General features: G+C 41.9%; 3 protein-coding genes across 3 annotated transcripts; all 3 read right to left on the reverse strand.

Annotated features, from left to right (window-relative positions):
- Positions 1 to 3131: 3131 nt before the first annotated feature.
- Positions 3132 to 4061, reverse strand: LOC131194192 (mas-related G-protein coupled receptor member H-like; the record flags this gene model as incomplete). The annotated part of the gene is made up of 1 exon (XM_058174916.1): positions 3132 to 4061. A coding segment is annotated over one exon (837 nt), but the record flags the coding sequence as incomplete, so codon positions are not given.
- A 5891-nt stretch (positions 4062 to 9952) lies between these two features.
- On the reverse strand, positions 9953 to 10837 carry LOC131194193 (mas-related G-protein coupled receptor member H-like). The gene has a single exon (XM_058174918.1). The coding sequence runs from the start codon at positions 10835 to 10837 to the stop codon at positions 9953 to 9955; it is 885 nt and encodes a 294-aa protein (XP_058030901.1).
- Positions 10838 to 16449: 5612 nt separating this feature from the next.
- Positions 16450 to 17334, reverse strand: LOC131194195 (mas-related G-protein coupled receptor member H-like). The gene has a single exon (XM_058174920.1). The coding sequence runs from the start codon at positions 17332 to 17334 to the stop codon at positions 16450 to 16452; it is 885 nt and encodes a 294-aa protein (XP_058030903.1).
- Between the last annotated feature and the right edge of the window lie 9912 nt (positions 17335 to 27246).

Genomic DNA, 27246 nt, shown 5'->3' on the forward strand with positions numbered 1-27246 from the left:
ACCGTGTTGCTTGTATCTTTATGATTTATATTCTTTTATTTAGTCTCAGTATGATTTGATCGCTTATTTAGTATCCTATGACTCTCACTAAGTGTTGTCTCTTATGATTCTTGATGAATGTTTTTTTATGTACACTGAGAGCTTATGCACCGAAGACAAATTCCTGGTGTGTCCAATCACACTTGGCCAGTATTAGATTCTAGTTTTATAAACGTCAAAAGATTCAGCATCATCATAGCAAGTGAGGATCAATCTCTTACCTAAAACATAGATCAAGCATTTCTCTTCCGGCATGAAAAAGGATGTCTAAAAAAGGCACAAACACACTCTGTACCTTGCCTATGGAACACCCAAGTTGTGATCATTGGCTTCTTCAGAAAATCATGATTAATCAGATAATCATGCGACTAGTCAACAAAGAGGAGGAGACCTGCCAGGAATTCAGGAAGTTAGCATGAAAAGTGCATTTTTAAAAAACATCCATGACATAGGAACTCTTATCTACAAAACCTGATAATGAATTTCTCATCCAGATGTCTTATTTCTCATCCCAAGAGTATATAGCATAATGCAAATTCCTAGTTTATGCTAGAGAGAAGTTCCCTGGGGATGGGCTCCATCATCAGTCTGAAAGCTTGGAAGACAGAATCTTTTGGCCCTGTGACCAACTCAGATTGGTTTAGTGTGTGTGTGTGTGTGTGTGTGTGTGTGATGAAAGACCTCTTTTAGATTTTCGGGATTTGGGTGTTTCTGTTCCTGTCTTGTTTGCCACCCTTATTCCTTTGTTCCTATTTGGCATTTTGCTGTTTTCTCCTTTTAATGAGGTTTATTAAAATGTAATAAGACACTTTGGGTTCAATCCCAAAACAACTGGAGCTTGAACCCCATTGGCACTGAAAAATTCACCATCAGGCAATTGCAAAAGGCAGTTTTACTCAGAACAGCTTACATCCTACAACGAGTGGGATACCTTTAACATCATCAAACAGCAACATCTGCCTATCCCAGGTGTTTGGGAAGGATTCTATAAGTGGACAACATGCCAAATCCAGTCTAATCCTGAAACATCTGGAGAACTACTTGAACACCATCGGCACTGAAAACTTCACTATCAGTCAATTGCAGAAGGCAACTGCACTAAAAAACAACTTACATCCTGAGATGATAGCTTACATCCTGAGATAATACAGAAATCTTCAGAGGTGTTGATCGGCTCGAACTATATCAGTGCTGATCCAGTTCTACAGAGGAATTACTGAGTCTGTCATCTGCACTTCTATAACTGTCTGATTTGGTTCTGCAACCCAACAAGACAGACACAGACTTCAGAGGATAATTAGAACTGCAGAAAAAACAATGGCTACCAACCTGCCTTCCATTGAGGATCTGTATATTGCATGAGTCAAAAAGAGGGCTGTGAAAATATTTACAGACCCTTCACATCCTGGACATAAATTGTCCTCTATCTATCTCCTCCCATTTATGACTATAACCGTGTTACTTGAATCTTTATGATTTATATTGTTTTATTTAGTCTCCTAGTATGATTTGATCGCTCATTTAGTATCCAATGACTATCACTAAGTGTTGTCACTTATGATTCTTGATGAATGTTTTTTTTTTATGTACACTGAGAGCTTATGCACCGAAGACAAATTCCTGGTGTGTCGAATCTCACTTGGCCAATAAAGAATTCTATTGTAGTTTTATAAAAGTCAAAAGATTCAGCGTCATCATAGCAAGTGAGGATCAATCTCTTACCTAAAACATAGATCAAGCATTTCTCTTCCGGCATGAAAAATTATGTCTAAAAAAGGCGCACACACACTCTGTACCTTGGCTGTGGAACACCCAAGATGTGATCATTGGCTTCTTCAGAAAATCATGATTAATCAGATAATCATGCGATTAGTCAACAAAGAGGAGGAGATCTGCCAGGAGTACAGGAAGTTAGCATGAAAAGGGCATTTTTTTAAAAACATCCATGGCATAGGAACTCTTATCTATAAAACCTGATAATGAATTCCTCATCCAGAAGTCTTATTTCTCATCCCCAAGATATAAGACAATGCAAATTCCTAGTTTATGCTAGAGGGAAGTTCCCTGGGGATGGGCTCCATCATGAGTCTGAAAGCTTGGAAGACAGAATCTCTTGGACTTGTGACCAACTCAGATTGGATTTGTCTTTTGTTTGTTTGTTTGTTTTATTCCTTTCTTCTTGTTTCATTTTAATTGTTTATTGTGTGTGATGAAAGACTCTTTTAGGTTTTCGAGATTTGGGTGTTTCTTTTCCTGTCTTGTTTGCCACCTTTATTCCTTTGTTCCTATTAGGCATTGTACTGTTTTCTCCTTTTAATGAGGTTTATTAAAATGTATGCTTTCATAAGATTTGCATAGCTGCCCATCTCACACAATGTGTAAGGAATAATTGAGTAGAACAACATATATGAATATGATGGATCAATAGTGGGATTCAAATCCCGTCGCTACCAGTTCGCTCATGGGCACATGCGCAGAGACGTCCGGGTAGGTGGGCAGAGCTTGCTGCTGCTGCTAAGGTTCACCCGATTTGGGGTGAACCGGTAGCAACTCACCACTGCAATGGATGTAAAAAAAGGTAAAAACTATAAAAAGATACTTGTCAACTGTCAAGACAAGTTGATAGGGAGAAGCCGATAAATCTAATTATTCCTCCTCCTCTTCCTCCTCCTCTTCCTCCTCCTCTTCCTCCTCCTCCTCACCTGATTTTTATGTCTTTCTCTCTCTTTGCTTACCTTTTCATCCCTTTTTCCAAGTGAAGAGTTTCTGCTCAACTGCTCACTGATGCAACTGCCAACATAAGAACTGCCGAATCTTCCCTCCCCTCACCTGGCAGCAGCCACTGTCCCACCTGAGTGTCTGGGACTTGCAACTTCCTGCCAGCTTCCCCACTGACCTTGGTTGCAGAAAGCAAGCAGGAAGTTGCCATATCTAGTGATGGTGGGATTCTGTTAATGGCGAATTTGGGAGGACAAACTCTTGTTTCCCACATCTTTCCTCTATCTGCAAAATGAACTTTGATAGCCTTTTTTTAGGCAAACAAAACTTCTTTATTCTTTATTTCTCCAGCAAAATAATAATAATAATAATAATACAGTTTTTTATTCATAAAAGGTATCCAGAATTAAAGAAAAGCTAAAATATTGCTTTTAAAGAGGGTTTGAAATTGTGCTTGTACACTTTTATCAGATCTCAGGAGCTTCGTCTTCTCTGAAGATTCTTTGAAAAACGACCTTGATGCTCTCCCTGGTCCGAGCTCGTTTCTTTCTCCCAACCAGGAAATAGATCACTGGATTAATGCTGCTGTTCAGGGAAGCACTCGGACGTAAGTAGAAATCCAGTTCATGAATACCAAACAAATCATTCTTGTTAAGAAAATGAGTAATGAACACGTAGATATATAAAGGAAGAGTTAGAATAAGGAAACAGAGAAGAGTAATTAAGATCATCACTAAAAGTCTTCCACGTTTGATTTGTTTGGATTTAAGACATATTTTGATGAATAGGATCATGGTAGAGATTGTGATCAACGGAAGGCAAAGCACAGCAGTCACAACCAAAGGGATATTCCAAAAGAAATACTGCATAATGTGATGTATTCCAATTAGTACGGAAGAGAAGATCCAGAGGAAGGCACAGACAGCAGACGACAAATATTTGGGCCGGGAGCAACGATGCCAAATTGGGAAGAGGACAGCAACACACCGGTCAATGCTGATGGCTGTCAGAAGAAAGAGACCATTGATATAGGTAGCTTTGAGGAGAAGAAAGATAACTTTCCTGGGAATTCCATACTCTATAAAATCTATAAAAAAATCAATGCAAAGTAGACTCATAAATACGAGAAACCCAACGTCGGCAATTGCTAAATTAAGAATCAACACTGTGAAAGGATTTCTCTTAATTTGGAAGCCAAGTAGCCAGATAACAATCCCGTTTAATGGGATTCCAATAAAGCAGATGATGAATACCACTGAGAAAAGGATAGTTTCAGAATAATCTGACGTAATTAGATCTTCATAGAAATCTTCGGTAATATTATAGTCCAGATACTCTTCTATAGTATATAGATACTCTTCTGTAGTATTCATGTTTGCCAAAAATTGAAATTCCTCAAGAGACTTTTATAATGCTCCAATAATCTCTTCTTTTACGATGAACGTTCCTATTTGAAGACAAAAAAAGAGCATTGAATTAAATAATTCATCAATAATTGTCACAACGTCATATCTAAACATCCTTGTGTACAGGCTGAGCCAAGTTTTGGACCATTGATGATGATGATGATGATGATAATAATAATAATGATGATGATGATGATGATGATAATGATGATGATGTAATTCTAAAATAACTGAAGCACCATAATGCCAGTGGCATTGACAAATTCACCATCTATCAATTCCAAAAGGCATCTTTACTCAAAAAAATCTACCTCTTCCAACAATGCCTCTGTTGTGCCTCGTCCTCCCTCCTCTCCTCAGCCGGGCCCCTCCCATCTCCTCCCGGGCCTGCTATCACATTCAGAGTCTGATAATGAAGAGGAACGGCCTGTCATGCCTCCAGCCTCCAGCCCCCAGCCCTGGCCCCTTGGCCGGATAGGATGTCAGGAATGACCAAACAAACCTCATTCCTACAACGTGTGAGCAGGGAGCCAGCCACGTGCTGGAATTACCGGCAGCAGATCCAGTGGAAGAGAATTCACAGTGGGAGGATCCCCGCTTCTAGTACAGGGGTGTGAAACTCAAGCCCTGGGGGCCACATTGGGCCCATGGGGTGCTTAGATCTGGCCTGCAGGGATGCTCTGGAAACAGCAAAGGACTAGCCCCGCGGTGCCTCTGCCAGTGAAAACAGAGCTCGGGAGGGCCATGGGTGGCCCTCCAGAGCTTCCTTTTCAAGGGCAGAGGAGTGCAGGAAACTGTCACAGCCGAAAACAGAGCTCGGGAGCCTATTTTCACTGGCAGAGCAATTGGGCCGCTCCAGGCACCTCTGATGCAAGTGATGTCGAGCTGGCCATGCCCACCCTGGCCTCCATGAAATTGAGTTTGACACCCCTGCTCTAGTACCAACAAACATCAAAATCTGCCTATTCCAGATCCTTGGAAAGGAGTCAATGGGTAGATAAAAATGCTTAATCCAGACTGAAGACCTGGCACTCTGTGACAAAATATAGTAATAATAGAATAGAATAGAATAGAATAGAATAGAATAGAATAGAATAGAATAGAATAGAATAGAATAGAGTTTTTTATTGGCCAAGTGTGATTGGACATACAAGGAAATTGTCTTGGTGCATATACTCTCAGTGTACATAAAAGAAAAGATACGTTCATCAAGGTACAACATTTAAAACACAACTGATGGTCAATATATCAATATAAATCATAAGCAACAAAGCAACAAAGTTACAGTCATACAGTCAGAAGTGGAAAGAGATTGGTGGTGGGAACGATGAGAAGATTAATAGTAGTGCAGATTCAGTAAATAGTTTGAGAGTGTTGAGGGAATTATTTGTTTAGCAGAGTGATGGCCTTCGGGAAAAAACTGTTCTTGTGTCTAGTTGTTCTGGTGTGCAGTGCTCTATAGCGTCGTTTTGAGGGTCGGAGTTGAAACAGTTTATGTCCTGGATGTGAGGGATCTGTAAATATTTTCACGGCCCTCTTCTTGATTCGTGCACTATACAGTTGAGAAAGTTGAGCAAAAGTGGTAGAGCGACTAATTCTGGCTGCATGAGATCAAGCCTTAAGAACAAATGCGTAAAAAGCCAGAGTTGAGACGAAAGAAACAGACAACAAATGCTGCCTTTGCAATGAGGATGAAGACAACAGGGGATCATCATTGGAGAGACCTGGCCCATGCCAAGAGTCAGATATGATTGAATGGATAATATCATTATCAAGATTAGCCAGAGAAACTAATTTTGGCGGATCAACCCTTAAGAACAGATGCATGGAAATCCAAAATTGCAACACCTGGCAAGTGCCGTCTCTACAAAGGAGCTGAAGAAACAGTCAATCACCAGCTTAGCTGCTGCAAAAAGATTGCACAGACTGGTTACACAACGCAAATAGAAATAAAACAACTGTGGCAAAAGAAAGCAAAGGTAATATCAATACTAATAGACACCTTGGGTTCAAAATCCTAAAACAACTGGAGCTGAAGAAGCTGAATAAGCTTCTTGGATGAGAAGTGAAATGTCTTCAAAAGAAAAAAAGAAGAAAGTCCACTTGTCTCCTGAAAAAAGCACATTTCGGACAAACAAGACCTGGATGACTGGAATGATGTAGGAGTAGGAATGGATTTCCAGAAAAAAATGCGGACTGCAGGAACCAGGAGCACTACTCAGGGGACTCTGAGGATGCGGATAAATCTCCAAGTGGCCTCAGCAACTCATCAAATTTTAGTTAACTCTCAACATATAAATATCACAAAAAAACTGATTTGAAAAATCAGATACAGAAACCACTAGCTTATAGGAGAAATATTATTGCATCTGCTTATGCCTAAATTAGATTAGTTCTTCTTCAAAACCTCTTGCCTGTTCTTACCTATTGGTCCCAGGTCTTCAAAGTTGGTGAGAAGAAGATTAATATCTCATGTTATTGATGGATGGGAGGACCGATGATGGTCAAAGCAGAAGAAGCTGCAGAGAAAATGTGATGCCTTTTAAGCCCTGTTCAAGCTAATTATACTTCAGCATATGAAGAGCAGTAGGCTCCACCCATGCTATGCTTTGTCAGCTATGTCCAAAATTTCACATATCAAGGAGAAATTGTCACGTGTTGTTTGTTAACTCATAGTATTTAATATCAGAATAGCAAGCAGTGATAAGCAGATCTTTGCAGATTTTTCATATCAGTTCCGGGATAAAAAGCAGATCTTGCGAAAGGTTTTATGCAAGTTCAGACAGTTCATTGACAAGATGGAAAGTCCATTCACCCATCATGAGTGACAATGCTGAAAGAATCGCCTGTAGAATTTGATACAGGTGAAAGTAGAGAAATCTTAAATATTCAGAGGGGTTGATCTGCTTGAACTGTATCAGTGCTGATACAGTCCTACAGAGGAATTATTGAGTCTGTCATCTGCACCTCTATAACCATCTGGTTTGGCTCCGCAACCCAACAAGAAAGACAAAGACTTCAGAGGATAATTAGAACTGCAGAAAAAATAATTGCTACCAACCTGCCTTCCATTGAGGACCTGTATACTGCACGAATCAAGAAGCGGGCCGTGAAAATATTTACAGATCCCTCACATCCAGGACATAAACTGTTTCAACTCCTACCCTCAAAACGACGCTATAGAGCACTGCACACCAGAACAACAAGACACAAGGATAGTTTTTTCCCGAAGGCCATCACTCTGCTAAACAAATAATTCCCTCAACACTGTCAAACTATTTACTAAGACTGTATTACTATGATTCTTCTCATCCTTCCAGTTACCTGTCTCCTTCTACTTATGACTATAATCTTATTGCTTGTGTCTTTATGATTTATATTGTTTTATTTAGTCTTCTAGTATGATTTGATTGCTTATTTAGTATCCTATGACTGTCACTAAGTGTTGTCTCTCATGATTCTTGATGAATGTTTTTTTTTTATGTACACTGAGAGCTTATGCACCAAAGACAAATTCCTGGTATGTCCAATCACACTTGGCCATTAAAGAATTCTATTCTAGTTTTATAAAAGTCAAAAGATTCAGCATCATCATAGTAAGTGAGGATCAATCTCTTACAGAAAACAAGGATCACTTTCTCTTCCGGCATGAAAAAGGATGTCTAAAAAAGGCACAAACACACTTTGTACCTTGCCTATGGAACACCCAAGATGTGATCATTGGCTTCTTCAGAAAATCATGATTAATCAGATAATCATGTGACTGTCAACAAAGAGGAGACCTGCCAGGAATCAAGGAAGTTAGCATGAAAAGTGCAATTTTTAAAAAACATCCATGACATAGGAACTCTTATCTATAAAACCTGATAATGAATTTCTCATCCAGATGTCTTTTTTCTCATCCCCAAGATATAAAACAATGCAAATTCCTAGTTTATGCTAGAGAGAAGTTTCCTGGGGAGGGGCTCCATCATGGGTCTGAAAGCTTGGAAGACCGAATCTCTTGGCCCAACTCTGTGACCAACTCAGATTGGATTTGTCTTTTGTTTGTTTGTTTCTTTTATTTAGTCTTCTAGTATGATTTGATCGCTTATTTAGTATCCTACGACTGTCACTAAGTGTTGTATCTTATGATTCCTGAGGAATGTACCATTTCCTTTTATTTACACTGAGAGCCTATGCACCGAAGACAAATTCCTGGTGTGTCGAATCACACTTGGCCAATAAAGAATTCTATTGTAGTTTTATAAAAGTCAAAAGATTCAGCGTCATCATAGCAAGTGAGGATCAATCTCTTACCTAAAACATAGATCAAGCATTTCTCTTCCGGCATGAAAAATTATGTCTAAAAAAGGCGCACACACACTCTGTACCTTGCCTGTGGAACACCCAAGATGTGATCATTGGCTTCTTCAGAAAATCATGATTAATCAGATAATCATGAGATTAGTCAACAAAGAGGAGGAGATCTGCCAGGAGTACAGGAAGTTAGCATGAAAAGGGCATTTTTTTAAAAACATCCATGACATAGGAACTCTTATCTGTAAAACCTGATAATGAATTTCTCATCCAGTTGTCTTATTTCTCATCCCAAGAGTATATAACATAATGCAAATTCCTAGTTTATGCTAGAGAGAAGTTCCCTGGGGATGGGCTCCATCATGGGTCAGAAAGCTTGGAAGACAGAATCTCCTGGCCCTGTGACCAACTCAGATTGGATTTGTCTTTTGTGTGTTTGTTTATTTGTTTTATTCCTTTCTTCTTGTTTCATTTTAATTGTTTATTGTGTGTGTGATGAAAGACTCTTTTAGGTTTTCGAGATTTGGGTGTTTCTTTTCCTGTCTTGTTTGCCACCTTTATTTCTTTTTTCCTATTTGTACTATCATCTCCTTTAAATGAGGTTTATTAAAGTGTATTTTTTCATAAGATTTGCATAGCTGTCCATCTCACACAATGTGTAAAGAATAATTGAGTAGAACAATATATATGAATATGATGGATCAATAGTGGGATTCAAATCCCGTTGCTACCAGTTCGCTTATGGGCACATGTGCAGAGACGTCAGGGCAGGTGGGCGGAGCTTTCTGCTGCTGCTAAGGCTTTCTGCTGCTGCTAAGGTTCACCTGATTTGGGGTGAACTGGTAGCAACTCACCACTGCAATGGATGTAAAAAAAAGTAAAAACTATAAAAAGATACTTGTCAACCGGCAAGACAAGTTGATAGGTAGGAGCCGATAAATATAATTATTCCTCCTCCTCTTCCTCCTCCTCTTCTTCCTCCTCTTCCTCTTCCTCCTCATTTGATTTTTGTGTCTTTCTCTCTCTTTGCTTACCTTTTCATCCCTTTTTCCTAGTGAAGAGTTTCTGTTCAACTGCTCACTGATGCGACTGCCAACCTAAGAATTGCTGAGTCTTTCCTCCCCTCACCTGGCAGCAGCCACTGTCCCACCTGAGTGTCTGGGACTTGCAACTTCCTGCCAGGTTCCTTCCACACTGACCTTGGTTGCAGGAAGCCAGCAGGAAGTTGCCACATCTAGTGACGGTGGGATTCTGTTAATGGTGAATTTGGGAGGGCAAACTCTTTTTTCTCACATCTTTCCTCCATCTTCAAAGTGAACTTTGATAGCTTTTTGTTTTTGTTTTTGAGGCAAAAAAAACTTGGTTATACTTTATGTCTCCAGCAAAACATAATATTAATATTTTTTTTATTCATAAAAGGTATCCAGAATTAAAGAAAGGCTAAAATATTGCTTTTACAGAGGGTTTGAAATTGTGCTTGTACACTTTTATCAGATCTCAGGAGCTTCGTCTTCTCTGAAGATTCTTTGAAAAACGACCTTGATGCTCTCCCTGGTCCGAGCTCGTTTCTTTCTCCCAACCAGGAAATAGATCACTGGATTAATGCTGCTGTTTAGGGAAGCACTTGGACTTAAGTAGTAATCCAGTTCATTAATACCAAACATATCATACTTGTTAAGAAAATGAGCAATGAACACGTAGATATATAAAGGAAGAGTAAGAATAAGGAAACAGAGAAGAGTAATTAAGATCATCACTAAAAGTCTTCCACGTTTGATTTGTTTGGATTTAAGACAAATTTTGATGAATAGGATCATAGTAGAGATTGTGATCAATGGAAGGCAAAGCACAGCAGTCACCACCAAATAGATATTCCAAAAGAAATCCTGCATAATGTGATGTATTCCAATTAGGACGGAAGAGAAGATCCAGAGGAAGGCACAGACAGCAGACGACAAATATTTTGGCCGGGAACAGTGATGCCAGATTGGGAAGAGGACAGCAACACAACGGTCAATGCTGATGGCTGTAACAAGAAAGAGACCATTGATATAGGTAGCTTTGAAGAGAGAAAAGACAATTTCGCTGGGAATTCCATACTCTATAAAATCTATAAAAAAATCAATGCAAAGTAGACTCATAAATACGAGAAACCCAATGTCGGCAATTGCTAAATTAAGAATCAACACTGTGAAAGGATTTCTCTTAATTTGGAAGCCAAGTAGCCAGATAACAATCCCGTTTAATGGGACTCCAATACAGCAGATGATGAATACCACTGAGAAAAGGATAGTTTCAGAATAATCTGACGTAATTTGATCTTCGTAGAAATCTTCGGTAATATTATAGTCCAGGTACTCTTCTATAGTATTCATGTTTGCCAAAAATTGAAATTCCTCAAGAGACTTTTATAACGCTCCAATAATCTCTTCTTTTACAATGAACGTTCCTATTTGAAGACAAAAAAGAGCATTGAATTAAATAATTCATCAATAATTGTCACAAGGTCATATCTAAACATCCTTGTGTACAGGCTGAGCCAACTTTTGGACCATTGATGATGATGATGGTGAGGATGATGATGATGATAATAATAATAATAATGATGATGATGATGATGATGATGATGATGATGGTGATGATGATGGTGATGATGGTGATGGTGATGATGATGGTGAGGATGATGATGATGGTGATGATGATGATGATGATGTAATTCTAAAATAACTGGAGCACCATAATGCCAGTGGCATTGACAAATTCACCATCTATCAATTCCAAAAGAAAACCTGCATAATGTGATGTATTCCAATTAGGACGGAAGAGAAGATCCAGAGGAAGGCACAGACAGCAGATGATGAATACCACTGAGAAAAGGATAGTTTCAGAATAATCTGACGTAATTAGATCTTCGTAGAAATCTTCGGTAATATTATAGTCCAGGTACTCTTCTATAGTATTCATGTTTGCTAAAAATTGAAATTCCTCAAGAGACTTTTATAATGCTCCAATAATCTCTTCTTTTACGATGAACGTTCCTATTTGAAGATAAAAAAAGAGCATTGAATTAAATAATTCATCAATAATTGTCACAAGGTCATATCTAAACATCCTTGTGTACAGGCTGAGCCAACTTTTGGACCATTGATGATGATGATAATAATAATAATAATGATGATGATGATGATGATGATGTAATTCTAAAATAACTGAAGCACCATAATGCCAGTGGCATTGATAAATTCACCATCTATCAATTCCAAAAGACAGCTTTACTCAAAAAAGTCTACCTATCCCAGATCCTTGGAAAGGAGTCAATGGGTAGATAAAAATGCTTAATCCAGACTGAAGACCTGGCACTCTGTGACAAAATATAGTAATAATAGAATAGAATAGAATAGAATAGAATAGAATAGAACAGAATAGAATAGAATAGAATAGAATAGAATAGAATTTTATTGGCCAAGTGTGATTGGACACACAAGCAATTTGTCTTGGTGCATAGGCTCTCAGTGTACATAAAAGAAAAGATACGTTCATCAAGGTACAACATTTAAAACACAACTGATGGTCAATATATCAATATAAATCATAAGCAACAAAGCAACAAAGTTACAGTCATACAGTCAGAAGTGGAAAGAGATTGGTGATGGGAACGATGAGAAGATTAATAGTAGTGCAGATTTAGTAAATAGTTTGACAGTGTTGAGGGAATTATTTGTTTAGCAGAGTGATGGCCTTCGGGAAAAAACTGTTCTTGTGTCTAGTTGTTCTGGTGTGCAGTGCTCTATAGCGTCGTTTTGAGGGTAGGAGTTGAAACAGTTTATGTCCAGGATGTGAGGGGTCTGTAAATATTTTTACAGCCCTCTTCTTGATTCGTGCAGTATACAGTTGAGAAAGTTGAGCAAAAATGGTAGAGCGACTAATTCTGGCTGCATGAGATCAAGCCTTAAGAACAAATGCGAACAAAGCCAGATGAAAGCAACAGACAACAAATGCTGCCTTTGCAATGACACTGAAGACAACAGGGGATCATTGGAGAGACCTGGCCCATGCCAAGAGTCAGATATAATTGAATGGATAATATCATTATCAAGATTAGCCAGAGAAACTAATTTTGGCTGATCAACCCTTAAGAACAGATGCATGGAACTCCAAAATTGCAACACCTGGCAAGTGCCGTCTCTACAAAGGGGCTGAAGAAACAGTCAATCACCAGCTTAGCTGCTGCAAAAAGATTGCACAGACTGGTTACACAACGCAAATAGAAATAAAACAACTATGGCAAAAGAAAGCAAAGGTAATATCAATACTAATAGACACCTTGGGTTCAAAATCCTAAAACAACTGGAGCTGAAGAAGCTGAAGAAGCTTCTTGGATGAGAAGTGAAAGGTCTTCAAAAGAAAAAAAGAAGAAAGTCCACTTGTCTCCTGAAAAAAGCACATTTCGGACAAACAAGACTTGGATGACTGGAATGATGTAGGAGTAGGAATGGATTTCCAGAAAAAAATGCGGACTGCAGGAACCAGGAGCACTACTCAAGGGACTCTGAGGATGCGGATAAATCTCCAACAACTCATCAAATTTTAGTTAACTCTCAACATATAAATATCACAAAAAAACTGATTTGAAAAATCAGATACAGAAATCACTAGCTTATAGGAGAAATATTATTGCATCTGCTTATGCCTAAATTAGATTAGTTCTTCTTCAAAACCTCTTGCTTGTTCTTACCTATTGGTCCGAGGTCTTCAAAGTTGGTGAGAAGAAGATTAGTATCTCATGTTATTGATGGATGGAAGGACTGATGATGGTCAAAGCAGAAGAAGCTGCAGAGAAAATGTGATGCCTTTTAAGCCCTGTTCAAGCTAATTATACTTCAGCATATGAAGAGCAGTAGGCTCCACCCATGCTATGCTTTGTCAGCTATGTCCAAAATTTCACATATCAAGGAGAAATTGTCACGTGTTGTTTGTTAACTCATAGTATTTAATATCAGAATAGCAAGCAGTGATAAGCAGATCTTGCGAAAGGTTTTATGCAAGTTCAGACAGTTCATTGACAAGATGAAAGAAAGTCCACTTGTCTCCTGAAAAAAACATATTTCGGACAAACAAGACCTGGATGACTGGAATGATGTAGAAGTAGGAATGGATTTCCAGAAAAAAATGCGGACTGCAGGAACCAGGAGCATACTCAGGGGACTCTGAGGATGCGGATAAATCTCCAAGTGGCCTCAGCAACTCATCAAATTTTAGTTAACTCTCAACATATAAATATCACAAAAAAACTGATTTGAAAAATCAGATACAGAAACCACTAGCTTATAGGAGAAATATTATTGCATCTGCTTATGCCTAAATTAGATTAGTTCTTCTTCAAAACCTCTTGCCTGTTCTTACCTATTGGTCCCAGGTCTTCAAAGTTGGTGAGAAGAAGATTAATATCTCATGTTATTGATGGATGGGAGGACCGATGATGGTCAAAGCAGAAGAAGCTGCAGAGAAAATGTGATGCCTTTTAAGCCCTGTTCAAGCTAATTATACTTCAGCATATGAAGAGCAGTAGGCTCCACCCATGCTATGCTTTGTCAGCTATGTCCAAAATTTCACATATCAAGGAGAAATTGTCACGTGTTGTTTGTTAACTCATAGTATTTAATATCAGAATAGCAAGCAGTGATAAGCAGATCTTTGCAGATTTTTCATATCAGTTCCGGGATAAAAAGCAGATCTTGCGAAAGGTTTTATGCAAGTTCAGACAGTTCATTGACAAGATGGAAAGTCCATTCACCCATCATGAGTGACAATGCTGAAAGAATTGCCTGTAGAATTTGATACAGGTGAAAGTAGAGAAATCTTAAATATTCAGAGGGGTTGATCTGCTTGAACTGTATCAGTGCTGATACAGTCCTACAGAGGAATTATTGAGTCTGTCATCTGCACCTCTATAACCATCTGGTTTGGCTCCGCAACCCAACAAGAAAGACACAGACTTCAGAGGATAATTAGAACTGCAGAAAAAATAATTGCTACCAACCTGCCTTCCATTGAGGACCTGTATACTGCACGAATCAAGAAGAGGGCCGTGAAAATAATTACAGATCCCTCACATCCAGGACATAAACTTTTGCAACTCCTACCCTCAAAACGAGGCTATAGAGCACTGCACCCCAGAAGAACAAGACACAAGGACAGTTTTTTCCTGAAGGCCATCACTCTGCTAAACAAATAATTCCCTCAACACTGTCAAACTATTTACTAAGACTGTATTACTATGATTCTTCTCATCCTTCCAGTTACCTGTCTCCTTCTACTTATGACTATAATATTATTACTTTTGTCTTTATGATTTATATTGTTTTATTTAGTCTTCTAGTATGATTTGATTGCTTATTTAGTATCCTATGACTGTCACTAAGTGAGAGCATATGCACCAAAGACCAATTCCTGGTGTGTCCAATCACACTTGGCCAATAAAGAATTCTATTCTAGTTTTATAAAAGTCAAAAGATTCCGCGTCATCATAGTAAGTGAGGATCAATCTCTTACAGAAAAGAAGGATCACTTTCTCTTCCAGCATTAAAAAGTATGTCTAAAATACGTGCACACACTCTGTGCCTTGCGTATATGACACCCAAGAGGTGATCATTGGCTTCTTCAGAAAATCATGATTAATCAGATAATCATGCGACTGTCAACAAAGAGGAGACCTGCCAGGAATCAAGGAAGTTAGCATGAAAAGTGCAATTTTAAAAAAAACATCCATGACATAGGAACTCTTATCTATAAAACCTGATAATGAATTTCTCATCCAGATGTCTTTTTTCTCATCCCCAAGATATAAAACAATGCAAATTCCTAGTTTATGCTAGAGAGAAGTTTCCTGGGGAGGGGCTCCATCATGGGTCTGAAAGCTTGGAAGACTGAATCTCTTGGCCCAACTCTGTGACCAACTCAGATTGGATTTGTCTTTTGTTTGTTTGTTTCTTTTATTCCTTTCTTCTTGTTTCATTTTAATCATTTATTGTGTGTGTGATGAAAGACTCTTTTAGGTTTTCGAGATTTGGGTGTTTCTTTTCCTGTCTTGTTTGCCACCTTTATTCCTTTTTTCCTATTTGTACTATCATCTCCTTTTAATGAGGTTTATTAAAATGTATTTGTTCATAAGATTTGCATCGCTTTCCATCTCACACAATGTGTAAACAATAATTGAGTAAAACAATATATATGAATACGATGGATCAATAATGGGATTCAAATCTTGTCGCTACCGGTTCGCTCATGGGCACATGCGCAGAGATGTCAGGGCAGGTGGGCGGAGCTTTCTGCGGCTGCTAATGTTCACCCGATTTGGGGTGAACCAATAGCAACTCACCACTGCAATGGATGTAAAAAAAGGTAAAAACTATAAAAAGATACTTGTCAACTGTCAAGACAAGTTGATAGGTAGGAGCCGATAAATCTAATTATTCCTCCTCCTCTTCCTCCTCCTCTTCCTCCTCCTCCTCACCTGATTTTTATGTCTTTCTCTCTCTTTGCTTACCTTTTCATCCCTTTTTCCAAGTGAAGAGTTTCTGCTCAACTGCTCACTAATGCAACTGCCAACCTAAGAACTGCCGAGTCTTCCCTCCCCTCACCTGGCAGCAGCCACTGTCTCACCTGAGTGTCTGGGACTTGCAACTTCCTGCCAGCTTCCCCACTGACCTTGGTTGCAGGAAGCCAGCAGGAAGTTGCCACATCTAGTGACGGAGCGATTCTGTTAATGGCGAATTTGGGAGGACAAACTCTTGTTTCCCACATCTTTCCTCTATCTTCAAAATGAACTTTGATAGCCTTTTTTTAGGCAAACAAAACTTCTTTATTCTTTATTTCTCCAGCAAAACATAATAATAATAATTTCTTTATTCATAAAAGGTATCCAGAGTCAAAGAAAAGCTAAGTATTGCATTTACAGAGAGTTTGAAATTGTGTTTGTACACTTTTATCAAATCTCAGGAGCTTCGTCTTCTCTGAAGATTCTTTGAAAAATGACCTTGATGCTCTCCCTGGTCCGAGCTCGTTTCTTTCTCCCAACCAGGAAATAGATCACTGGATTAATGCTGCTGTTTAGGGAAGCACTTGGACTTAAGTAGTAATCCAGTTCATTAATACCAAACATATCATACTTGTTAAGAAAATGAGCAATGAACACGTAGATATATAAAGGAAGAGTAAGAATAAGGAAACAGAGAAGAGTAATTAAGATCATCACTAAAAGTCTTCCACGTTTGATTTGTTTGGATTTAAGACAAATTTTGATGAATAGGATCATGGTAGAGATTGTGATCAATGGAAGGCAAAGCACAGCAGTCACCACCAAATGGATATTCCAAAAGAAAACCTGCATAACGTGATGTATTCCAATTAGGACGGAAGAGAAGATCCAGAGGAAGGCACAGACAGCAGACGACAAATATTTTGGCCGGGAACAGCGATGCCAGATTGGGAAGAGGACAGCAACACACCGGTCAATGCTGATGGCTGTCAGAAGAAAGAGACCATTGATATAGGTAGCTTTAAAGAGAGAAAAGACAATTTCGCTGGGAATTCCATACTCTATAAAATCTATAAAAAAATCAATGCAAAGTAGACTCATAAATACGAGAAACCCAATGTCGGCAATTGCTAAATTAAGAATCAACACTGTGAAAGGATTTCTCTTAATTTGGAAGCCAAGTAGCCAGATAACAATCCCGTTTAACGGGATTCCAATACAGCAGATGATGAATACCACTGAGAAAAGGATAGTTTCAGAATAATCTGACGTAATTTGATCTTCGTAGAAATCTTCGGTAATATTATAGTCCAGGTACTCTTCTATAGTATTCATGTTTGCCAAAAATTTAAATTCCTCAAGAGACTTTTATAATGCTCCAATAATATCTTCTTTTACGATGAACGTTCCTATTTGAAGACAAAAAAAGAATTAAATAATTCATCAATAATTGTCACAACGTCATATCTAAACATCCTTGTGTACAGGCTGAGCCAACTTTTGGACCATTGATGATGATGAGGAGGAGGAGGAGGAGGAGGAGGAGGATAATGATGATGATGATGGTGATGATGATGATGATGATGGTGATGATGCCCTATGCACGGTCAATCACGCCCTTGTGACGTCTCGCCTGGATTACTGCAACGCTCTCTACATGGGGCTCCCCTTGAAGGGCATCCGGAGGCTGCAGTTAGTCCAGAATGCGGCTGCGCGGGTGATAGAGGGAGCCCCTCATGGCTCCCGTATGACACCTATCCTGCGCAGACTGCACTGGCTACCTGTGGCCTTCCGGGTGCGCTTCAAGGTCTTGGGTGGCCCTCCAGAGCTTCCTTTTCAAGGGCAGAGGAGTGCAGGAAGCCATCACAGTTAAAAACAGAGCTGGGGAGCCTGTTTTCACTGGCAGAGTAATTGGGCCGCTCCAGGCACCTCTGATACAAATGATGTCGAGCTGGCCATGCCCACCACTAGAGCAGGGGTGTCAAATTGAGTTTGACACCCCTGCTCTAGTACCAACAAACATCAAAATCTACCTATCCCAGATCCTTGGAAAGGAGTCAATGGGTAGATAAAAATGCTTAACCCGGACTTAAGACCTGGAACTCTATGACAAAATATAGTAATATTATACCAGGAAGGCTTACTGAGCACTGGACATACCAAAGGTTTGGCAAGAAAAGCAGTAAATGGCCAGTAAATAAAATAAAAAATAAAAAAACATATCAAGTATAGCAGATCACAATAAAACTTGCCAACAGCTAAGAGCAGGAAAGTTGAGCAAAGTGGTAGAGCGACTAATTCTGGCTGCATGAGATCAAGCCTTAAGAACAAATGCATACAAAGCCAGATGAAAGCAACAGGCAACAAATGCTGCCTTTGCAATGAGGCTGAATAGAACAGGGGATCATTGGAGAGACCTGGCCCATGCCAAGAGTCAGATATAATTGAATGGATAATATCATTATCAACATTAGCCAGAGAAACTAATTTTGGTTGATCAACCCTTAAGAACAGATGCATGGAAATCCAAAATTGCAACACCTGGCAAGTGCCGTCTCTACAAAGGAGCTGAAGAAACAGTCAATCACCAGCTTAGCTGCTGCAAAAAGATTGCACAGACTGGTTATGCAACGCAAATAGAAATAAAACAACTGTGGCAAAAAAAAGCAAAGGTAATATCAATACTAATAGACACCTTGGGTTCAAAATCCTAAAACAACTGGAGCTGAAGAAGCTGAAGAAGCTTCTTGGATGAGAAGTGAAATGTCTTCAAAAGAAAAAACAAGAAAGTCCACTTGTCTCCTGAAAAAAGCACATTTGGGACAAACAAGACCTGGATGACTGGAATGATGTAGGAGTAGGAATGGATTTCCAGAAAAAAATGCGGACTACAGGAACCAGGAGCATACTCAGGGGACTCTGAGGATGCAAATAAATCTCCAAGTGGCCTCCACAACTCATCAAATTTTAGTTAACTCTCAACATATAAATATCACAAAAAAACTGATTTGAAAAATCAGATACAGAAATCACTAGCTTATAGGAGAAATATTATTGCATCTGCTTATGCCTAAATTAGATTAGTTCTTCTTCAAAACCTCTTGCCTATTCTTACCTATTGGTCCAAGGTCTTCAAAGTTGGTGAGAAGAAGATTAATATCTCATGTAATTGATGGATGGAAGGACCGATGATGGTCAAAGCAGAAGAAGCTGCAGAGAAAATGTGATGCCTTTTAAGCCCTGTTCAAGCTAACTGTTCCTCAGCAGATGAAGAGTAGTAGGCTCCACCCATGCTATGCTTTGTCAGCTATGTCCAAAATTTCACATATCAAGGAGAAATTGTCACATGTGTTGTTTGATAACTCATAGTTTTTAATATCAGAATAGCAAGCAGTGATAAGCAGATCTTTGCAGATTTTTCATATCAGTTCCGGGACAAAAAGCAGATCTTGCGAAAGGTTTTACGCAGCTAGACATTGTGTGTACATCAAATGATAAGAAGATGTCATTTTTGTCTTTGCACAATAATAATCAACTACGAATATAGAAGGAGACTTCCCATGAATCTCATTGTTATTAGTTGCAAAGTGGTGTCCATCACGACCCCATGGACAATGTTCCTCCAGGCCTTCCTGTCCTCTACCATCCTCTGGAGTCCGTTTAAGCTCACATTAACTGCTTCAGTGACTCCATCCAGCCACCTCATTCTCTGTTGTCCCATTCTTCTTTTGCCCTCAATCTTTCCCTGCATTAGGCTCTTCTCCAGTGAGTCCTTCCTTCTCATTAGGTGGCCAAAATATTTCAGTTTTGTTAAGTTCGGGAAGTAACGAGGCTGGAGACCAGGGTAGTGACAACAGCTCTTTAATATATGGTGAACCCAGCGACCAGGCTGGGGAAAAACCTCTCCTTATATACAGTTCAACCGGCGGCTTTAACCAATCAGCAACGTGCTTGTTTCCCGCCGAAACCATTTAAAGATACATTACACTCCTTCCCTCCCAGAAAACACTTTACCCATATTTACATATTATTTTTCAACGTAATCACGCAAATAGACTGGGCGTCTCCTGACTCTTTCGGACCTGCGCAGTACATTCCCTGGGAGTGGGTCGAGCTGACCGGAGGGGCTGTTTGCTCCTCTCAGCTCCTTTTCTAGGCCATCCGGCCCTGGATTATTAGCAGAGTCGTCCCTGCTGTTTTCTACTGGAACCTGTGGGCGTCGCTGGACCTCCGGAATTTCAGATAAGTCCTGCGTTTTTTCCGGGTTTGAGTCAGCTGTGGAATCAAACATTGTATAGTCAGGGCCCGTTTCGATTAGTTCAGATTGTTCGGCTATGCGCCAGATTTGGTCTATGTGGCGCCTCCATACTCGGCCGTCCTTTAACTCTACCAAGTATGATTTTGGACCTGTTCTGTTGAGGATTTGTCCTGCTATCCAGGTTGGGCCTTCACCATAGTTGTGTGCCCACACTCGGTCGCCTATGTCCATTTCTCTTGTTTTTCCTATTTCCCCCTTGTAACCCTCCGGCGTATAGTTTGGGTTTAGACGGTCTAGGGGGCACCTGAGCTTTCGGCCCATTAATAATTCGGCTGGGCTTCTGCCGGTTGTGACACAGGGGGTTCTGTGTTGGACGGCCAGGAAAACATCGATTTTTGTTTGCCAGTCGCCTGGCTTAAGTCTGGACAATGCCTCTTTTGCGCTCCGGACGGAACGCTCTGCAAGGCCATTCGTCGCAGGGTGGAAAGGCGCCGAGAGGGCATGTCGGATGCCCTCCTCTGCCAAGTACTCCTCAAATTGGGTTGCCGTGAATTGCGGGCCGTTATCGGAAACTAGCGTGTCGGGCAACCCATGGGTTACAAATAGGTGCCGTAGGACTGAGATCACGGCCTCGGCTGTCATGGATCTCATGAGAATGATTTCCAGCCATTTGGAGTAGGCATCTACTACGACCAGGAAGGTTTGGCCGTGGAAGGGGCCGGCAAAATCAATGTATTCTAGACCAGGGCCCTGGGGTTTCTCCCATTCGAACCGGGGCCGTTGGGGTAGAGGTCTGGACTCCTGGCAGGCCTGGCATTTCCCTACCCTTTCAGCAATTTCTGAGTCCATTAAGGGCCACCACACATAGCTTCTCGCTAGACCCTTCATCCTAACGATCCCTGGGTGACCCTCGTGGAGGAGGTCCAACACCCTTTTCCTCAATTTTTCTGGGATCACCACTCTATCCCCCCATAGCAGGCACCCCCCTTGAGCCGAAAGTTCCCCACGTTTTTTTACAAATTCTTTTAAACGCTCGCCGGGCCCAGCGGGCCACCCTCTTTGTACCCAACCGAGTACAGTTCTCAAAGTAATGTCCCGGTATGATGCCCGAGCCACCTCCTTAGATGTGACTGGGCCAGAGTCCAGAGAGTCAATTAACAGTATGGGCGTCCCCGGAGTGGGGTCTTCGATCGCCCCTGGTAGTGGGCATCTGCTTAATGCGTCCGCATGCCCCAACTCTTTTCCCGGCCGATGCTGCAGTTTGTAGGAATAGGCGGCTAAGAAGATAGTCCATCGGGTCAATCGTGGCGAAAGTGCCACAGGCGTTGGTGGGCGTCGCCAGCCAGTATCCCTAACAGTGGTCTATGGTCTGTCACAATTTCAAAGTCTCTACCAAAAACGATTCGTGTGAAACTTTTTTACCCCTGACACAATAGCTAGCGCTTCCTTATCCAACTGGCTATAGTTCCTCTCTGTCGAGGACATTGTTCTGGAGTAGAAGGCTATTGGGGCTTCTGTGCCATTTGGAAGCCTGTGACTGAGCACAGCCCCCACCCCGTAAGGGGAAGCATCGCAGACTAATACCAATGGCAATGAGCTATGATACTGAATCAGTAAGCTATCGCTCGAGAGTAGGTTTTTTACTGCTTCGAAAGCCCTAGCTTCCGACTTTCCCCAAGACCAAGCAGTATTCTTTCCCAGTAACTTATGTAGCGGCTCGCAACGGTTGCCTTATTTTTAAAAAGACCGTAAAATTCACTAGACCCAGGAATGCCTGTAGCTCTGTTTTGTTTTGGGCGCTGGAGCCTTTTCAGATTGCCTTGACCTTGCTTTCAGTGGGGTGAATTCCTCCTTGTCTATTCTGTAGCCCAAGAACTCTACGGATTCTACCCTATCTGGCATTTGTTCACTTTAACCTTTACCCCGGCAGACCGGAAAATGCCCAGAACTTTTCTCAACCGCTCCCCCAATTCTTCTAAATTTTCGGCTGATATCAATACATCATCGAAATAGGGGACTACCCCCGGGAGCCCTTGCAGAAGTCGCTCCATTAAATTTTGGAATAGACCAGGTGCCACACTCACCCCAAACTGTAACCGGGTACACTTGAAAGCACCTCTGTGAGTCACAATCGTCTGGGCTTCGGCTGTGTTACGCCTCACGGGCAGTTGTTGATAGGCTTGAGCCAAATCTAACTTGGCAAAAACGTGTCCTTGCCCCAGCGAGTGCAGCAAGTGTTGCACCACGGGGACCGGGTAAGCGCTTTTCTGCAAGGCTTTGTTTAACGTCGCCTTGTAGTCAGCGCAGATTCTAACTGACCCATCTGGTTTCACTGGGGTGACGATTGGCGTCTCCCACTTTGCGTGATCGACTGGCACCAGAATCCCCTGACTGATGAGCTTGTCTATCTCCTTGTCAATCTTAGGTTTAAGGGCAAAAGGGACTCTCCTTGCCTTTAACCTAATGGGGGCTACCTGGGGGTCTAAATTGAAGGAAATAGGGGTCCCCTTGTACTTGCCCAGGCAGTCCTTGAAGACATCTTCGAACTCGTTCATGAGTGTGTCTTTTAGGTTAAAGTCACTTCTGTAGATGCCAGTCACTCCCATGCCCAATGCACGGAACCAGTCTAGTCCCAACAGACTTGGCAGGGTCCCTTCGACTATCGTGATGGGCAGGGTCTTCTTGTGTGGTCCGTAGACGCCGGACGGAGGTGGTCCCTCGAACAGGGATGCGATTCCCTTGGTAGTCGTGCACTCGTAGCCGTTGTGTTTGCAGTTTGCGTTTGGCGATTCTCGGCAAAGCTTTTGCAAAAGTGTCCCAGGACATGATTGTGATCGCTGACCCTGTGTCCACTTCTAGTCGGCACGGCACTCCTTCGATTTTCAGTTTAGTGAAAATTTTCTTCTCGACGTGGGTTGCTGCACGGCCTATGATCACGGTCGTTCGATTTGAGTTCGCGCCCTTTTTGTTTTGACCAATCGCGGGTCGCCTTGCCGATCCTGCGCTCTGATTGGTTGGTTTGAATTTTCGGCGGGAAGGTTGGGGTGCTCGACAGACTTGAGCCAGGTGCCCCTTCTTCTCGCACCGCCGACATGTAGCGTCCTTGAACTTTTATTTATTTATTTATTTATTTATTAATTAGATTTCTAGACCGCCCTTCTCCCGAAGGACTCAGGGCGGTGTACAGCCTTATTAAAACACATAGGTGCACAATAAATTTAAAATACATTTAAAATGAAATATTTAACCGGCCAATTTAAAACTAAAAACGGTCAAACGACCGATATAAAACCCTAAACTATAAAATCACCATTAAAAACCCATAACTTAAAAAACTAACCCAGTCCAGCGCAGATAAATAAGTAAGTTTTGAGCTCGGCAAAGGTCTGAGGTCCGAAGTTGACGAAGTCCTGGGGAGCTCTGCTCCAGAGGGCGGAGCCCCCACAGAGAAGGCCCTTCCCTGGGTGTCGCCAGACGACACTGTCGCTACCGACGGCACCCTGAGGAGTCCCTCTGTGAGAGCGCACGGGTCGGTGAGAGGTATTCGCAGCAGCAGGCGGTCCCGTAAGTAACCCGGCCCTATGCCATGGAGCGCTTTAAAGACGCTCACCAACACCTTGAAGCGCACCCGAAGGCCACAGGTAGCCAGTGCAGCCTGCGCAGGATAGGTGTCACTCGGGAGCCACGAGGGCTCCTCTATCACCCGCAAGAGCTGCATTCTGGACCAACTGCAGCCTCCGGATGCCCTTCAAGGGAGCCCCATGTAGAGAGCATTGCAGTAGTCCAGACGAGACGTCACAAGGGCGTGAGTGACTGTGCACAAGGCATCGGTCAGAAAGGGCGAACTGGCGCACCAGGCGAACCTGGTGGAAAGCTCTCCTGGAGACGGCCGTCAAATGATCTTCAAAAGACAGCCGTGCATCCAGGAGAACGCCCAAATTACGCACCCTTTCCATCGGGGCCAATGCACAGCCGTGCATCCAGGAGAACGCCCAAATTACGCACCCTTTCCATCGGGGCCAATGACTCGCTCCCGACAGTCAGCCGCGGACTCAGCTGACTGTACCGGGATGCCGGCATCCACCGCCACTCCCGCTTGGAGGGATTGAGCTTGAGCCTGTTTCTCCCCATCCAGACCGCGGTTTCCAGACACCGACAGCACTTGATAGCTTCATTGGGGTGGCCCGTGTGAAAAGTACAGCTGGGTGTCATCAGCGACAGCTGGTACTCACACCGAAGCCACTGATGATCTCACCCAGCGGCTTCATATAGATATTGAACAGAAGGCGAGAGAGACCCCGGCACCACAAGTGAGGCGCCACGGGGTGATCTCTGCCCTCACAACACCGCCTGCGTGCATTGCATCGTTGACGCTGGTGTTGCCCTCCGCAACTTCCGCATTCATCCCGGTCTTTGCCCCTTCTCTCGTGAGGCAAACTCCTTCCTCATCCTCGCCGTCTGATTCGGTCTGGATTTCTTCATTGTGGACCGGGGTTGATTTCGCTTGCGCCGCCGCTGGCGTGAGTGGCTTTGTAGGGTTTCCGCCGCTTGGGTGGACATCTCATGAGCTCTGGCTTCGCCCAGAGCGCTTGCCAGCGTTAGATTGCTTTTGATAGCAGCCGCCTCCACAAACGAATGTCTCTGACCCCACGGATGAGTTGCTCTAACAGCTCCTCATCCAAGTCTCGTACCCACAGTCCTTGAGGCTTTTTCGCAGGGCGGCCATGTAATCGCTGATGGATTCGCCTCTTGCTGTCTGGCGCCCCAAATTCAAAACGCCGTACGTATTTGGACGGTGTTGGCGCGAAATGGTTCTTCAATAGATTTTGCAGAGTTTGCCACGATACCGATTGTACCGGCGTTGGCTCTGCCAGGGCTTCCGCAATGTCGATGACCTCAGGACCGCAGTGGCTCAGGAAATATGCCCTTTTGCGGTTGTCTGGAACTCCTTGCAGTTCGTTTGCTTCTAGGAAGCTTTCGAAACGGGTCATGTACGTTCCCCATTTCTCCCTGGCTGGGTCAAACGGCGCGGGCGGAGTGTAGCTGGCCATCTCCGCGTTTCTGCCCTGAGTTTGCTGGGTTCGGTTCCTCCGTGCTTCAGCTCGTTCCTGGTGCTCTTTAGCCTCGAGATCCCATCCTCGTCGCCAGTGTTAAGTTCGGGAAGTAACGAGGCTGGAGACCAGGGTAGTGACAACAGCTCTTTAATATATGGTGAACCCAGCGACCAGGCTGGGGAAAAACCTCTCCTTATATACAGTTCAACCGGCGGCTTTAACCAATCAGCAACGTGCTTGTTTCCCGCCGAAACCATTTAAAGATACATTACAAGTTTCATCTTCAGGATCTGGCCTTCTAAAGAGCAGTCAGGGTTGATCTCCTCTAGGACTGACCGGTTTGTTCACCTTGCAGTCCAAGGGACTCTCAGGAGTCTTCTCCAGCACCAGAGTTCAAAGGCCTCAATTCCTTGGAGCTCAGCCTTTCTTATGGTCCAACTTTCACAACCATCCATTGCAACTGGGAAAACCAGAGCCTTGACTATACGCACTTTTGTTGGACCTAGGCAACCATGAACCTGGGAACTGGACAGAAAAGGGAAATTATTTATTTATTTATTTATTGACTGGCAATTTTCATGCATTTATTTATTCACTGAAGTTATACACTGCAGTAATAAAAAACAGACTCCTTGAATTTTCATTTTTTCCCCCTATGGAAGACATGGTAGCATCTAACGTTATTTTTTTTTTAAAAAAAATACTTTTTATTAAACAGTTTTTAAAAACGAAAAGGAATCTTTAACAATTTTTTCTTTCCAGCAAGTTCACATCGGCAAAACATTTCTTAGTTATCCATTTTTCTCCCTTATTTCAATGCATCTTTTATTCATACAATTCTAATATTTATTTATTTACATGTATACATATAAATAACAGTATACACAATTTCATTTCTCCAATTTCTGTTTTCTCTTTTTCTTACGTTTCTACTCCTATATCTTCCACTATTTGATCTTTCTCCTCTAGCCATTCATACCATTTCTCCCATACTATATCATATTCTGCTTCCTCTTTTTCTTTGTATCTCTTTTGTAAGTTATTATTTGTAAATTATTTTTTATTTCAGTTGGACTGATTTTATCATCTGAGAAGTTTTGTGATGAACTTCCGCTCATAAACCTCTCATTTTCATGCTAAACACGTTGTAAATTTGTCTTTCTTTATAGTATTCCTACACTTTGGTTCATGCAGACCGAAGTGCTAATTTAAGGGTCTAGATCAGGAGGGAAATGCTACCGGTTCGGACCGGTTCGGCCAAACCGGTAGTGACGGTGACACATAGTTCGGAGAACCAGTAGCAGCGGCAGTATGAGGCTCCGCTCACCCGGCCAGACGTCATTACTTCCTGTTTTTTTACCAGGAAGTAACCTGTTTTTGAGCCTCTGAGCATGCGAAGAAGGCTTTGCACATACACAGACGGTCCAAGCATGCATGTGACCGCGCCCTTCCAAACCAATTGGGAAGGTAAGTAGATTTCACCCCTGGTCTAGATTTATTGAGACACAAGGGCCTTTTTGAGATGAAAATAATTCTTCATTCCATAATTAATCAGTGGAAAGACTTGCACAACTCCAGAAGTTGTGGGTGCTCCAACCCTGAAGGTTTTTAAGAAACGATTGGAGCACCATTTCTTTGAAATGTTGTATGGTTTCCCTGCTTGAGCAGGGGGTTGGACTAGAAGATCTCCAAGGTGCCTTCCAACTCTGCTATTCTGTTATTCATCATCTCTCAGGGGAAGAGAACAATGATGGTTTAGCAATTCACAAACTGTGTGTGTTGAGTCCCCTTCTGCAAAATTATTCCTGTAGTAGTCCACGGTACAGAGGAAATCATCTGGTATCCTACTTTCTTTCTCCATTCTCTGACTACTATGCATAATTTCATAATCATTGATTATGGTTTAAACCTGGAACAAACAGAGACCACTTCCTC

This window comes from Ahaetulla prasina, chromosome 3, assembly GCF_028640845.1.
Source record: "Ahaetulla prasina isolate Xishuangbanna chromosome 3, ASM2864084v1, whole genome shotgun sequence".
NCBI classification, from domain to species: Eukaryota; Metazoa; Chordata; class Lepidosauria; order Squamata; family Colubridae; genus Ahaetulla; species Ahaetulla prasina.

Excerpts from the sequence above, each read along its gene's own strand:
- LOC131194193 (XM_058174918.1), bottom strand. The coding sequence starts at position 10,837 with ATGAATACTATAGAAGAGTACCTGGACTATAATATTACCGAAGATTTC.
- LOC131194195 (XM_058174920.1), bottom strand. The coding sequence starts at position 17,334 with ATGAATACTATAGAAGAGTACCTGGACTATAATATTACCGAAGATTTC.